Source organism: Kryptolebias marmoratus, linkage group LG23 (genome assembly GCF_001649575.2).
Source record: "Kryptolebias marmoratus isolate JLee-2015 linkage group LG23, ASM164957v2, whole genome shotgun sequence".
In the NCBI taxonomy this organism is placed as follows: domain Eukaryota; kingdom Metazoa; phylum Chordata; class Actinopteri; order Cyprinodontiformes; family Rivulidae; genus Kryptolebias; species Kryptolebias marmoratus.
In genome coordinates this window covers 4,708,300-4,722,701 of record NC_051452.1, presented here as the reverse complement: position 1 = coordinate 4,722,701, position 14,402 = coordinate 4,708,300, and the positions used below count along the sequence as shown (strand labels likewise).

The following is a 14,402-nucleotide window of genomic DNA, read 5'->3' as shown; positions in this document are numbered from 1 at the left end:
CACGTTCTCATCCATGGAGACTTTCCTCGCCGAGCGTTCGCCCTCTAAGCCCTTACTGTTTTAGCGCTCACACATCGAGACCTGACCTGTCGACCGTTCGCTCATCGAGCGTTCTCTTCACAGGAAAAACATTTACAGGGAGTAAAAGTGGCACATCGGCTGCTGAGGACACAAGCAAGGACAAGCGAACACACACTGCAGAGAGAAAGAAGGCACAGAGAGACGACGACACAACGTTTAACTGCAAAGGAAACACAGAGACAGCACAACATCTGAGCGCTCTGCAGAGATCCAAAGATCAGCAGGGATCAAAAACCCCTAAAATCCTGCTCTGATCACAGCACAAGGGTTACATTAAACACCGAAGGTGGACAGAGCTGTCTATGACCCGTCTCAGCATCGTGCTGCCAGGTTTACCAAGATGACCCAACTGCTGACATGTTAGTGGCACTTCTTTGATGCATGGAGGGGTTGTCGGCACTTGGAACATGTTTTAAGCAACGATAAATTAACAGAACAGCATAAAACTCTGAAGCTCAGAAGCAAAGTGGTCCTGCTGCTCGCTCGTGCTGACATTTTAAGAGACAGGTTTTATTGTCTGCACAGGTGAAGACGTACTGAGGTCAAACTGAGCTCTTTTCAGCTGCCAGCTGCTTGGTTTTTATCAAAAGTGTTAAACAAAAAGAGTTTGGATGTTCAGAAAGGTCAAAACCATCACAAAACAGTTTCATTTAGTCCACAAATGCCTCAAGGATGAACTTATCCAGCACCAAAGAACAGCCAGCAGCAGAAATATAGATTCTTCTGTTTTTGCTGTTAAATATTTTCTCAAATAGAAAAAAAATAATCTATAGCATCTTGTTGTCCGAGTTTGTTCTAAAACATGTTTAGAAAAGACAAAACATCGCTCATTTAGCTTGTCTAAAATATCCAAAATACCTTTTTTTTAAACTCAGAATTACAGTGGATTATTATAAAAAATATACTGTGTTTAAAGGCTGCATTAAACTAAATCATAAAGAGACTTTTCCACTGAACATTTCGGAGCACACATCAGCTCTGATGGATGATCATGATGAAGATGATGAGTCAGACGGACTTCACATGCAGAATTATATTCCATTCATGTTCGGATAATTACATATTCACATGTAAGTGCCAGAGAGGAATAAGTGCCGATCCTGCATGTAGAGCGATGAAAAGAGGTTTCTATTGGAGCTTTTATCTCTTTTGTTGGAATCTGCGTGAAGGTAGTTATAGGAGAAAAGAAAAAACAGGATTTAAATGTAAATGTAGCAGAAAAGGAGCTGAATCTTCACCATTAAATGTGACTGCATCCTTCTTTCTTCCCGAGAGACTAATCATAAAAGCCTGACTGTGACCTGGTTTTAAACCTGCAGGAAGCAACTTTCCAGGTCTGTGGACTTCATTACCCAGAATTCCTCATTAAACTCATCAGGAGGCCAGATTGTTCTGGATGCAGCTCTCTTTTATAACCACGTCAATCGCTGTTATTATTTTTACAAACTGAAGTTATTTAAAGTTAAACACTTACCAGCAGCTGTTAGTTCATGCTTTATAATAATGATTTAATTAGTTTACTGTTATTAACACGAACGACCAACAGTCAGAACAAGAAGTAAAGCAGCTTAAAGAACATTCCTCTAATCTGATGAACTTCAGTCCTTATTTATAAAAGGTTTTCTACAACCCCAGTTCCAAAACACTTTTTAATACAAACAGAATGCAGTTTTTTGCTAATCTCAAAAACCCATGTTTCATTAACAATGGGACATAACATTTAATATGTTTAAACTAAGAAATTGCACCAATGTTTAGAAAACAAATAAGGTAATTTTGAATTTTTTGGCAGCAACACGTCTCATAAAAGTTGTTCCAGAGTCAACAAAAAGCTGTAAACGTAAGTGGGACAAATCAGAAACTAATGAAGTTAATTATCAACAGGTCAGTGAGAGGAGTGGGGATAAAAAGAGCTTTTAGAGGCTGAATCTGTCAGAAGTAAACATGGGCAGAGGTTCACCAGGCTGTAAAAATGTTTAAAATTTGTGAAATGGTTTCAGTCTTCACAGCTTTCTGTTGATGGACATCATTCTTAATCTCCCGTCATCTACAGCCCATAATACCAACATAACACATAACACCGTCCACAGATGCTGCCTAAAGCTCTATCAGGCAAAGAAGAAGCCAGATGTGAACAGATGTGTCTCCTCTGGACCAAAGAGGAGAACTGTTCTGAGGTCAGCCTGCCTCTCTGATGGTATGGGGGTGCATTAGTGCCTCTGGAAAGGATCTGCTCCCATCCAGGACTGTTGACCAGACAGAATGGGACAACCTCAGGTCCAGATGTTTACAGATGCTGCACAGAGGGAAACATCTGGAACATCTTTACAGAGACGAGTTGCTGCCTTCAGATTCAAAATTACCTGAATTTATTTCCTAAAATGGTAAAATTCCTTAGTTAGATTTCATGTTTACTATGTTCCACTGTGAATAAAAGATTTACAAATCATTGCATTCTGTTTTTGTTTTACATTTTACACAACAGCCCAACTTCTTCAGAACTGGGGTCGTTAATAACACTGAGATAACTGATCGGCAGTGACGTTAAATAATCATTTACTATATAATTTAGGCACTTAAGCTTCAGAGGAATACTGTAGTCTAAGTTGAAGTGGTTTTCTTAGTGAACACATCAAAAGTTTGGAGTTCCTTTCACTTTCAGTCACAGAGTTGTTTCTCCTAAAAGGAGCTAAGTACCTGGGTGTGCAGGTCGACTCATGTTAAGTGTTTAGTTTCCTTACAGGACCAGTCATCCTCTCAGTGCTCAGACTGGACACTTTACAGTCTTCAGTACCAGCTGGGCCTCTGATTGGCTCCTGGTGCTTTACTTTTAACCAATCATTGTTCCCCATGAGTCGTATGCCACTGGATTCCCTAAACGTGATCCAATCAGAAGCAGTGTAGAGCGAGTGATGACTTCCTGTTTTCAACCAATGTCCTGTGGGGGATGTAGGTTAAGGTCTGGTTGTAGCTTACGGTTGGTAGGTAGGTTTAAGGGAAGTGGCAGCGCACTACAAAAAATGAGGACACGCTAAGGACCAAAATTTAGAAGTAGCAGTGAGTACCAGCCCACTGCTTGTTGGGGTTTCTGCTCCTAAAAATGTGAACTTCTACATTAAACACTTTAACACCAACAGCTTTGGACCCTCACAGTGAAGATACATCTTAGTGACCAGACACAGAACAAAGGACAAGCTGACGACTTCTTCTGCTTCTTCTAACTCGTTGGTGACGCACCAGCAGTAGTGTTAATTATGTTCATATAAACATGTCTGTTGACTGTTTTCCAAAGCTTTAAAAGTTTAAAACCTTTTTCTTATCTTCTTCAGATGAACTTGCTGTTGCTAAGTTGAGGAGACAGCAGGAACAGAACCCAATCAGAGCAGGTTCTTGTTTGCAACAGTCTCCATGTTCTGCAGAGTTTCAGCCTGTATCATCCATGGAGACAGGAAGCAGAGGGGTGGCGGCTTCGCTCCTCTCGCTGCCATCTTTCATCGCGCTCATCCTCGCCTGGCACTCAGCGAGCTTCTTCTTCTTCTTCTCCTCCTCCTCCGTCTCAGCTGGGCCTGACGTTTGGAAAGGCGGGAGGTCCCGGCAGTATGCCGACGGGAAACACGGCACCAGGTGCACCTCACCGCTTTCCTTCATGAGCTGGACGCAGGTGTAGAAATCCTGAGGTGGGTGGGTGGTCGGGTGAGGACCGGGGACGTTGTTGTTGGTGACGCCGGGGTGCTCCATCATGCTGTAGTCCGTCCCCAGCACCGACAACACTTCAGACCTCTGCCACAGGGAACCACCATCCAGCAGTGGCATGAAGACCTCGGGAGGCGGCGTGCAGTAGGGCGGCACACTCTGAACGTACGACAGCGGGTTCTGAACGGAGAACTGGTGCTGGGCGGCGCCAGGCGACTCCTTCTCCCTGTCTGAGACATCAGCGGGGTCCCTGCAGACCTTCGGCGAGGTCAGGTAGATGTCATCGGTGCTCACCTGGTCCCAGACTTCAACAGAGTAACTGGGAGGTCTGTAGCTGTGTAAGTTACTGAAGTGACGGTTGATTTCTTCCAGGTTCCCCTTCTGAGAAAAGAAAAGACAACGAAGGACCAGAGTTAAACTGAGTCACTGGAAGAAACAGAGGAGGTGAAAGATGTAGAAACGGCTTAAAAAGAGACGAGTTCAATGAGAGATCAAGAGAAAAGGAATGAAGAGCGGACTAAAAGGGAGAAAACAAGAGAGACGGGGACAGGAGGAGAAAATGAAGGCTAAATCACGACCCTGAAAGCATCACATTACCTTCAGGAGCAGTGGGTCGATGCCGATGATTCGTGGCTTGGGAATGGACGGCAGGAAGTACTCTTTTATTCTGCAGGTGGAAACACAAAAACAGGAAATGTAATGTGGCACGCAGGGGTGTAACGAGACTAAAACGTCATGATAAAGCCTGTCTCATGACTGCTTAGGTTTTACAAACCACTTTAAATCACTCGTGAGGCAGCAGTTTCAATAAACACTCAGGTCATGTTGAGCAGCCTCTGCAGCTACGTGCTGAGAAGAAGAGTCTGTGCCACGTATTTATTTAAAACAACAGATTTAATGTTGAGTTCACGCAGTGATTTGTTGACTTTAAAGCTGAGAAAATGAAGTTTAACCTGTTTAATCTGAAAGGAAAAGAGCTGGATGGAGGGAAGGCAGATGAGTTTGTGGCAAAGGCTTTTTTCCTAAAAAAAATATCATTAAAGTCTCATCTTGTCTGATGGAGAAGTGTCTCATTGCATCTCTAATGGCAGCACAAGCAGAGGAAGAGACAACGCAGACATGAAGCTGAACAAAACAAAAATAAAATCATGTATCAACGTCACACTCGATAAATGATGATGTTGAGTGTTTGTCTGAAATGGTGTTTGTGTGTTTGCAGGCCGGACTCCAGATGTTCCCTTCAACGTGAGCCATCATTAACCCACCCAGGATTTAAAGGCTTCGATCAGAGATGATAAATGTCAGGAACACGCAGTGACACGTTACTGCGAACTGCCCGACACAGAGCTGCGTATCGGCTGCAGATCAGAGCAAAAACACTAAAGTAGGTCTGAGAGGAAAATCCTGCTCTGACCTCGATGGAGTTCAGTCTGCAAACATCATGAAGGACGTGTCAGCTGAAGACTTTTACACAAACAGAAAACTCAGGGATGGATTTTAAATTATTCTTTCAACACCTCTTCTGTCAGAGAAATGTTTCTAACCTTAAACAGGTAATTATCTGTTCTGTCCTTCAGAGTCCATCACCCATCACCCATCACCCAGAGTCCAAAAACTGTTTTAAATGTCTAATTATAAAAAAATAAAGATAACCACTCACTTTTTTAAGTAAGATTAGTCTCACTAAAAACATACAACAAAATATGACAACATTACAGTTTATTAGAGGAGTTATAAATCATCAGTATTAAAGTATAAAAGTCAGACTTAAAACAAAACAAAAAGAAGTCTTTTTACATGTTTGTGATTATTCTGTCATGTCAGCGAGTGTCAGAAACAGAAACAGCTGGTTGGTTTCATCTGAACCCAGTTCCAACTGGACTTACTGGTTCTGTTCACCCAAACACAAGTCACTGGTTCAGAAAAACCCAACCAGACCCTGAGGAAGAACCGGAGTGTTCCTCACCTCCTGCTATGAGGAAGAATGCCGAAGGTGACGACCAGCAGAGCCACGATACCGACTGCCACCACCAGAACCAGAACCAGGACTTTACCTGCACAGGTAAACACAGTCAGAGCAGGCAGGTGGGACCGACAGAGCCTTTCCTTCCCTTCAGATTTATTCTTGGCTTTATTTCATTTTACTGTTGGTTTATTCTGTTCTTTACAATTAGAGGCCGAGCATTCTTTGAAGGAATGCATATCACCCGCAGCAAGGCTCGCAGCATCGGGGCAGAGTTTCAGCTGTTTCACCATGATGTGGACAGGAAGAGACATGGAGGAGGGCTGGTCCTGAAGGAGGAGTTAGCTAGGAATGTAGTCGAGGTGGAAAGAGTCAGAGAGGGTGATGTGTCTGAAGGTTGTCAGTGGTTCTGATCCACAGAAGACAAAGAGAAACTCTGGAAGGATCTGGATGAAGTGATGGAGAGTATTCCCAGGGAGGAGAGAGTGGAGATCAGCTTCCAGGAGACCGGGCTGCTACAGCCACAGTGATTACAGAGACAGGTAGGAAGGGACTTGGTGTCATCTGGACAGAGACAAGATGATCAGGACACCTGGTGGTGGAATAGAGAAGTGCAGGAAGTCATCCAGAGGAAGAGGTTAGCTGGGAAGGAAAGGGACAGTGAGAGGACTGAAGAGAGGAGACAGGAATATGAGGAGATGCAACGTAGGACAAAGAGGGAGGCAGCAAACGTCTGATGAGTTGGACAGGAGGCTGGACACTAAGGAGGGACAGGAGGACTTGTATCGACTGACAGGACAGAAGGACCAGGCTGGAAAGGACGTGCAGCAGGTTAGGCTTGTTAAAGATAGAATCGGTAATGTTCTAACAAGAGAGGAGAGAGTGATGGGAAGATGGAAGGAGAACTCTGAGGAGCTGATGAATGAAGAGGATGAAAGGGAAAGAAGAGTAGAGGTCATGGAAACTGTGGAAAGGGTTAGAGAGAGGAAGGAGAAGTGTGTTGGTGCCAGTCTTTAAGAACAAGGGTGATGTTCAGAGCTGTAGCAACTACAGGAGAATTAAGCTGATGAGCCACATGATGAAGACCTGGGAGAGAGCTTCTTCAGCAGTGACCACACTGTTTTCACAGAAATGTCATTTCTCTTGTTAGTTTTAGATCTGTTGCTGTTTGTCTCATAAGATGTTTTGAATCTAAAGAGTCCTTCAGCCTTTCCTGGTCCAATGAACCCACATGCAGTATGGAGGAGCATCCCTGTTGCCGTGGAAACCCTGACTGTGGGCGGTTACCTGTGGGCGGCCTGTTGGGGATGCTCAGCAGCAGGGTGGAGCTCCATTTGCTCCACAGGCCTGAGTTGTGGGACCGGCACCGAACCCGGACCGCGTAGTCCCCGACCCGGAGGCCGAGCAGCTCCACGTGAGGCTCACGCAGAGGATGCTTCAGCTACAAACAAACAAAGAAGGGATTTTAAACAGGAAGTGTTTTAGTGAAACAGGTTCAGCAACATCCTCCTTCCACGTTTCTGCTGAAAGTTTGTTGTTTCCATCAGTGTAAATAAATCCCTGGGTCCAGCAGTTTGTACCTTCCAGTTTTCGGGCTCGTTGACCCGTCTGTACTGCAGCTCGTACACCAGGGTGATCCAGCCGTACCGCAGGTCCTCGGGCACCGGGTACATCCAGGACAGCTGCACGTTGTGGCCCATCTCATCGCCGCCGGCGTCCGTCAGCACGTAGGTCAGGTTGACCGGAGCCTCGGTCTCCACTGGTCAGTAAACAAACACATAAACAAGATGAACGGAACAAGGGAATTCTTTGAGTCCCGGACTGGAACTAATCGCTCGCTCACATGCTTATAATAAGTTACTGTGAAGCAGGAATGAGAAGAACCAGAGAGATTTATACCCAGAAAAACAGAAAGTGTTGGTTTGAGCTGGTTTACACTGTTTCCAGGAAATCGACTTGTACCAAAACATCAAAGTTCACATGAAACAAACAGTAAGAAGAGCAGCTGATGAATCTGTGTTTTGTTTCATGAAGCCTCAAATGTTTGGTTTGGACTGCAGGCAGCCCAGTTCAGCATCTGGACTCTTCTTCTATGAAGCCCTGCTGTTGTAATGATGCAGTCTAATGCACCCCCATACCATCAGAGAGGCAGGCTGGATGGTTTGGACCCGTCTGACCTCAGAACAGTTCTCCATAAAGACGGCAGTGGGAAGTATAATCAAACTTTGATACTTTGATTGCTAAAATGATGCTACGCTTAGCTTATGATAAAATAAAACGTACAAACTAATTATTAAAATAAAACATATGTGCCTAATTAACTGAAAGGAGCGTATGGGGCAGAATCACAAAAGAAAAGCTGTGTCTGTGGGGTGAGGGAGGCCGAAGGCTCCAGGACATCATGACGTGCGAGTGAGATTAGGAAGCCGTCCTTGGGACAGAAAAACAAGCTGCTGCAGCTGTTTGTGTGCAGAAACCCTGGTCTTGAGATGGTTTATAGTATAAAAAGAAGGTGAAAGGGGAACCAGCCCAGACACAACTCGTGATTTTGGTGTGTGTGACGAAGTTCTCCGGGTTTGGTGAGTTGTTGTCTCCATTCAGCTGAATGTTTAATAAATGTGTGATTAATGATTGAACCTCTGGTCTGAGACTCATTTGTGTGTCCGTCTTTTCTGCAACATCAAAGATCCGATGAGGGAAACAAAGTAGAAATTCCTCTGAAAGGATTAAATACTTGTTTCCCGACAGCAGCTTCTGGATGGTGTTCACATCTGGCTTCTTCTTTGCCTGATAGAGCTTTAAGCAGCATTTATGGACGGCACGGTGAACAAAACTTTGGCCTGCAAGGTGGCGGGCGATATGCATTCTCTGTTTCCTTTCTACCTTTATTCTCTTCTTCACTCCTCCTTTTTGCCTTTTCTTTTGTAAATTTGGAACTTTTTCTTGCATCACCTGTCTGATCAGTTTACTCATACTCCTTCACATTTCAGGTTGATAAAACGGAGACATTTTGATTTCTCTTCAAAATTCCAGCTTTTCCGAGAGTAAAACTGAGGAGTCCGTATCTTCATCTGTAGGCCACATTAAAACTCCCCACCTCATGTATTTCTGTGTAATGAAGGTCTAACAAGGATAAACTGAGAAGAGATAAGACTGTGAGGTCCGTTCTACCTGAATGTTACTTCAGGATTTTGACATTTGGGTGGATTTGCTCCAGCGGTATGAAAGCGTGACCTCTCTGTGGCCCGCCGCCGCTGCAGCGACTCGTGCTGCGTCCTGATAAGAGCGACGGTCCTGACCCGCTCTGACATCTGAGAGCAACAAAAGATCACCGCAGGCCGGCTGTCCACGCACCGATAACACACACACACACACACAGAGCAAAGCTCAAGAAGTAGACCGATCCAACCCAGATCTGCAGCTTCTGGATAACATGTGGTTCCAAATCAACGAGATTAGGTTGTGGCAGGGCCTTTTTTTGATAAAACATCTGCTGTACAATGAGATTTTTATATTCATGCTTTCATCTGACAGGCTTTAAAAACAATCACTTAGTGGAGGAACCTGTTGAATGTCACATTAGAGCAGCTGCATGTGAACTCGTTAACAAATGTTTCTGAAATAAAGTCGGGTCGGCAGATAAAGTCCCAGTTCTGTGCGGAGATCCAAGGTTTTAAATCCGTCTCAGTTAGACGAGGACCAACAGGACTGAGTCAGAGCTGAAGGCTGTTTGTTGCTGCTGATGTCTTTCCTGTAAAATAATTCACAGCAGGGAGTGAAACACTTGGACGTGGTGTTTTTAGCCCTCTGACGCTGGGCTTTCACTGCTCTAAAATTATATTTTAACCACTCTGACATTACGTGTGGATTTACTCTGATGCTGTTTTTACCAAAAACTTTATAGAACATCGCTGGTCAACAACTCAGCCACAGATAACGGACATAACCAACAGCAAAAAGGCTCAACTCAGAGTTTTACAGATAAGGAGATTTGTGTGGTAGTAGCTGAGAGTCATCCCCAACACAGTGTTAACTGGATCATTTAAAGCTTGAGAACATTTGAAAAATGTTTTTTTTATTTTGTTTAGTTTTTATTTCTAAATGAGTCGGAGGAAGAATCTGAGCGACGGACGGAGGTTTGTCTCCCTGACACGCTGACGGTTTGACTTTTGTCCTTTTTGTCCCCCGTCCTCCTTTAGAACGAAGCTCTGAGTTTCTCACATTCTGCTGCTTCGTCCTCCAACACTTTAACACCTGAGCTTTTCAGCACCTGATCACATCCATTTTCACTCGTTTAAAAAAGTGTTTTAATCAATACGAGCCAAATTTAAATAAAAAAACAACTAAAACATCTGAGAATTTCAGAGGAGGAGCTGCCCTCCATCTGATCTCCTGTAATCTGGATTAATAAACAATCCTGAGTTTAAACAGCCTTTTTCATTTTACCTGCCTGAAACACAGTTAAACCGGAGCTCCTGATTGGTCAATACAACTCACCTATTGTTACACACCAAGAAAATCTAAAAAATAAAAACTTTTTATTCCTAAATAATAAGATCCTCTCTTAGTCTGTTCCTCCTAACATCAGAGCTTCGTTTAAATTTAATCAAGCCGCTCTTTATAGAAACTGAAGCAGTTTCTTCCACAGACTCTTTCTTTGTTGGTTTAAGTTTTTCTCTGACATTAATTTAATCTGTCAGATTAAATTCAGTTTCCAGACGTCCTGATGAGTTTTGAGCCACATTTGGAGGATTTTAACCTTGTAGTTGGTCATTTCTGTGTTTTAAATTAATCTCTTCCTCTTAATTTAGCCATGAGGCTAGCCTTTTGATACTTTTAGCTTTGGGATAGAATTTTGCCATTTCCATCCAGCCTTTTAAACTTTTAGCTTTCAGCATTTTGCTTCTTTATCCAGCAGTTTCAGTGACTGTTTTCATATTTTAGCTTCAGTTCTACTTGTTTTAACTGAAACATCTCAGTTTCAGCTTCTTCAGGAAACCTCCAGTTTTGTCCTTTGTTGCTCTGACTCTGTCCTTTACTTCCTGGACACATCCTGTTTGTTGTTATTTAAAAGATCAGCTGAAAGTCTCTGTGTTTGACTTCAGGCTGGAAGCAGCACATTGGACTAAGATTATCCTCACACCCTGTCATCACCTCTCAGAGGCCAGAATAAATTAAAGTTAACGAGTCCTGAAGGCGTTTCACGTTCCCAGATTGTTTATTTTCTGCGTGACACTGCAGGACTCTGATGCTCTGCAGACAGCAAACAGCCTGAAACTCCTCTTTATTCTGCTTTTCTTGCATTTAACTCTTGGTTTGATGTGGAGGAAAACCCCAGAAACAGAGAAGAAACTCTGCAGCAGGTTTCTGCTACCCACCGATCTCGGCCACGTCCAGGCAGTGCTCCGGGGAGGTGTAGTTCCTGCGGGCCGTGATGGCCGTCACGTTCATGCAGTAGATCTTCCAGATGGACGTGTGGCTGCTGTCGAAGTGGCAGCTGCTGGGGCCGGCAGAAACGTAATCAGGACACTCGTGTTTGGGCCCCTTGCTGCAGAAAAGCAAAGAAAAGATGCAGACAGGAAGAGGTTTGCTCTTGTTATTAAAAGTTTCTTCATACGGTGAGTTTGAGCTGCTGACTGGAGGTGTTTACTTCCTGCAGCAGGGATCAAACCTGCAACCAGAGCTACGAAGGTCAAGAAGAACAGATCGTCTTAAAGCTGCTTACATTCAGACACTGAGACAAAGTAAATCCTCAGAGTCAAGAAGCTAATACAACAAGATGCTTCCTGCAGGTCAGATCTGAGTTGAACCGTCAACCTGACGGACAGCAGCTCAGCAGGACAAAGGTTTGGACCTCTGAAGTTCAGCATGCAGGCAACAAGAACACAAAACAGTATTTTTACATAAACGTTGATTTTATTTTACAGTTTTAATAAAACCAGATTCACTAAGCCTGCAGCGCGTCTTTACTTTTAGCTCATTATTTGCTCCAGCGTCTTAATCACGGAGCAAAGAGAGTTAATTATTAGGAGGCAGAAACACATCCTTCCAGTGTCAGACGGCAGCAGAACGAGGCACGGCTTAATTTAACCATCTGTCACAAACACAGCAGGAACAAAAGTGACAGAAAGAATAAAATTATCCTCACAGTCTGGTTTGTGTTTCCTGCCATAAATCTTCTATAAATATGAACATATGTTTTCCTGAATGTAATCTTTATTAGACACAGGTGTGAGGAGCAGTCGGTGGATGGATCCTTCCTGCAGGCAGCAGGTTGGTTCTTTTCTCGAGGCTCTCAGGAGGGAAATATTTGATGCTTTCACACTAATGTGGCCAAACATCCACCTGGTTCAGGACATTACAGCTATGGCTTTTAATTTTTGTAGCTTTTTTTACAATTTTATCTCTTTAAACTCTTCAGAAACTTTCTCTTTGAAATCTACTTTAATAAACTGGCTCTTTTGCTTCCTTATGTCTTCTTATGGGTCCTTTTTGGTTTTAAATGTTTCTTTAAGCAGCTGTATTGCATTTTTATTGGTCCTTTTTCTTTGTAATGTGTCCTTTTTGTCTAAATGCTCAAACTGTTGGTGAATCAGAGCCGGAGTTTCCTCCCCACCGTGTCGTATCACCATCCTGACCCAGTTTGTAGTATTTTTATTTAATGCACAGCAGTGGATGGAGGCAGCTCCCTTCTCTATATTTGGCCTCAGTAAACAGTCATGTTTTACTCATGGAGGGTTTATTTGCACCACTTTGTGTGGTTTAAGTAAAATATGATTGTGGACTTCACCTGAGAACACCTTCTGTAAAGCTTCAGCTTCTGTCTGCTCCAAACGAGACGATTTACCAGCAAATGTCACATCAGCCGAAATAAATTGGTTTAAACTGCTGGATGTTAGCAGCTGAAAATATTGAGATCTTATCATCAAGAACTGCTCAGACACTTCTATTATTTTCTCTCATTCATTTGCCTCTGGCGCCGAGAAAAGAAACAAAACTGTGTGGCAGCACACTATTACAAATTTAATTAAGACAGTCTGTGATATTTCCAGAAAAACAGCTGATCAGAATTCAGCAACACACCACAGCTGCGGCTGTTTGCTCTTTTCTGCAGCTCTGACTCATTAATTGTTAAAAAGCCACGAGGACGGAGCAGATTAATGAAGACTTTGGAGACTAAAAGCTCCTGTGGGGAAGGAAATTCAGTTATATTTAAAGATATTTGTGTGTAATTATCAGAAATCATGGCTTCAAACTGAAGAGAGAATCTCAGATTTCCTTCTGTTGCCACCAACGAACAGCAGCAGAACAACAATCGATGCTGCTGCGGGCGCTGAAACCACCCGGGGTCAAAGGTACAATCCAATTTGTCCTGATTACTGCCGGCATTTCCTGCGTCGTGTTGGACGGCCCACGTGAGGCGGCGTTCAGGCTTTCACATATCGACGTCTTAAAAGCTTCGGGCTGCAGCAGAAAAAACACATGAGAGCGCTGCTGGATGTGTCTGTTAGCAAAATATCTCACGAACCACTGGACCAACTAATGATCACAACTGATTAACTTTTGGAGTCAGCTTGACTCAAGATGGCCACCACAGCTAACTGACCTCAGGAAACAGAAAAATGTTCATTTTTACAGATACTGACATAAAGTTCAGTGTGGTAGTAGCTGAGAGTCGTCCCTAACAAATACCACAAGAGCTACTGGTTAGGAGAGTTACTGGCTTCGAACTTCAGCCTCACCTGAAGTTTTTTTATTGTTCTGAAAGTTTTTAACTAGCAGTTTTTTTGCTCAGCTTTTGCTACATTTAGCTAGTGTTTTGCTGTTTTTACCTTTAAGCCACTGCTCTGCTCTGTTTTTTAGTTTGTTTGCTACCATTCTGCGCCTTTTAGCTTCTGTTCAGCTTGTTTTATCTTTACCATCTCAGCTTCAGCTTCTTCAGCAGCTTTTAAAAAGGAAAAGGCGGAGGGCAATATGCATTCATTCCAGTCATGCTAGGCCTTGAATGGAGACATTTCTGCATGTGTGTGTTCCTGTGGGTGTGTTCCTGTGGGTGTGTGTTGTACTCACTCCTTGGTGTAGGTGAGGCTGTAGGTGACGTTGGCGTCAGCCGTCAGGTTGGTGAGCGGGTGCCACCAGCAGGTGAAGTCCTCCATGTTGGGCGAGCGGCAGTAATAGATCTGAGGCCTCGTCTTCATGGCAGACAGCACCTCTGGAAACATAAAACACAAAACACATCAACACACACACACACAGGTGTGTCACAGACAGGTGAGGAGCTTTTAGACAAAAACAATGGATGGATGGATGGATGGATGGATGGACGGATGGATGGAAAGATGGCGCCAGTGTGTGTGGCCCGCCGTCTCTTCCTGTCAATGCTGTTTGTTTGTTTTGCCTGGTATCGGTTCATTGCTTGTCTACGATCGCCAAACATTGCTGGATCTTCGCCGTTTTGCCAAGAAGCTAGTAAAAACTGACAATGATTACGGTGCTCTTTCAACGTTTCAGCCGTTTCTCTTCCCCGGCCGGATACCTGCTCATCATTGCCGCACCCTTGCTCCACTCCCTCGGCGTAAACGCCGGCGCCGCCGGGGTAAACGCAGCGGCCGACTGTTAAAGTTTAAGGCTCTCTTGGCACGATCTTCCACGGCTTCTTGGAGGA

At 43.8% G+C, this 14,402-nt stretch overlaps 1 protein-coding gene across 1 annotated transcript in view; it reads right to left on the bottom strand.

Moving 5' to 3' along the window:
• Positions 1-2,281: 2,281 nt before the first annotated feature.
• LOC108251543 (growth hormone receptor-like) overlaps positions 2,282-14,402 on the bottom strand; it is a 28,145-nt gene continuing 16,024 nt past the window's right edge. Inside the window, exons 3-9 of the mRNA XM_017441893.3 lie at positions 13,808-13,949; positions 11,116-11,285; positions 7,318-7,496; positions 7,025-7,178; positions 5,741-5,828; positions 4,372-4,441; positions 2,282-4,155 (exon numbers count right to left, since the gene is read on the bottom strand). Of these exons, the coding sequence (XP_017297382.1) occupies positions 3,505-4,155; positions 4,372-4,441; positions 5,741-5,828; positions 7,025-7,178; positions 7,318-7,496; positions 11,116-11,285; positions 13,808-13,949 (1,454 nt within the window). The 3' untranslated portion in view covers positions 2,282-3,504. The remainder of the gene's footprint in view (positions 4,156-4,371; positions 4,442-5,740; positions 5,829-7,024; positions 7,179-7,317; positions 7,497-11,115; positions 11,286-13,807; positions 13,950-14,402) is intronic.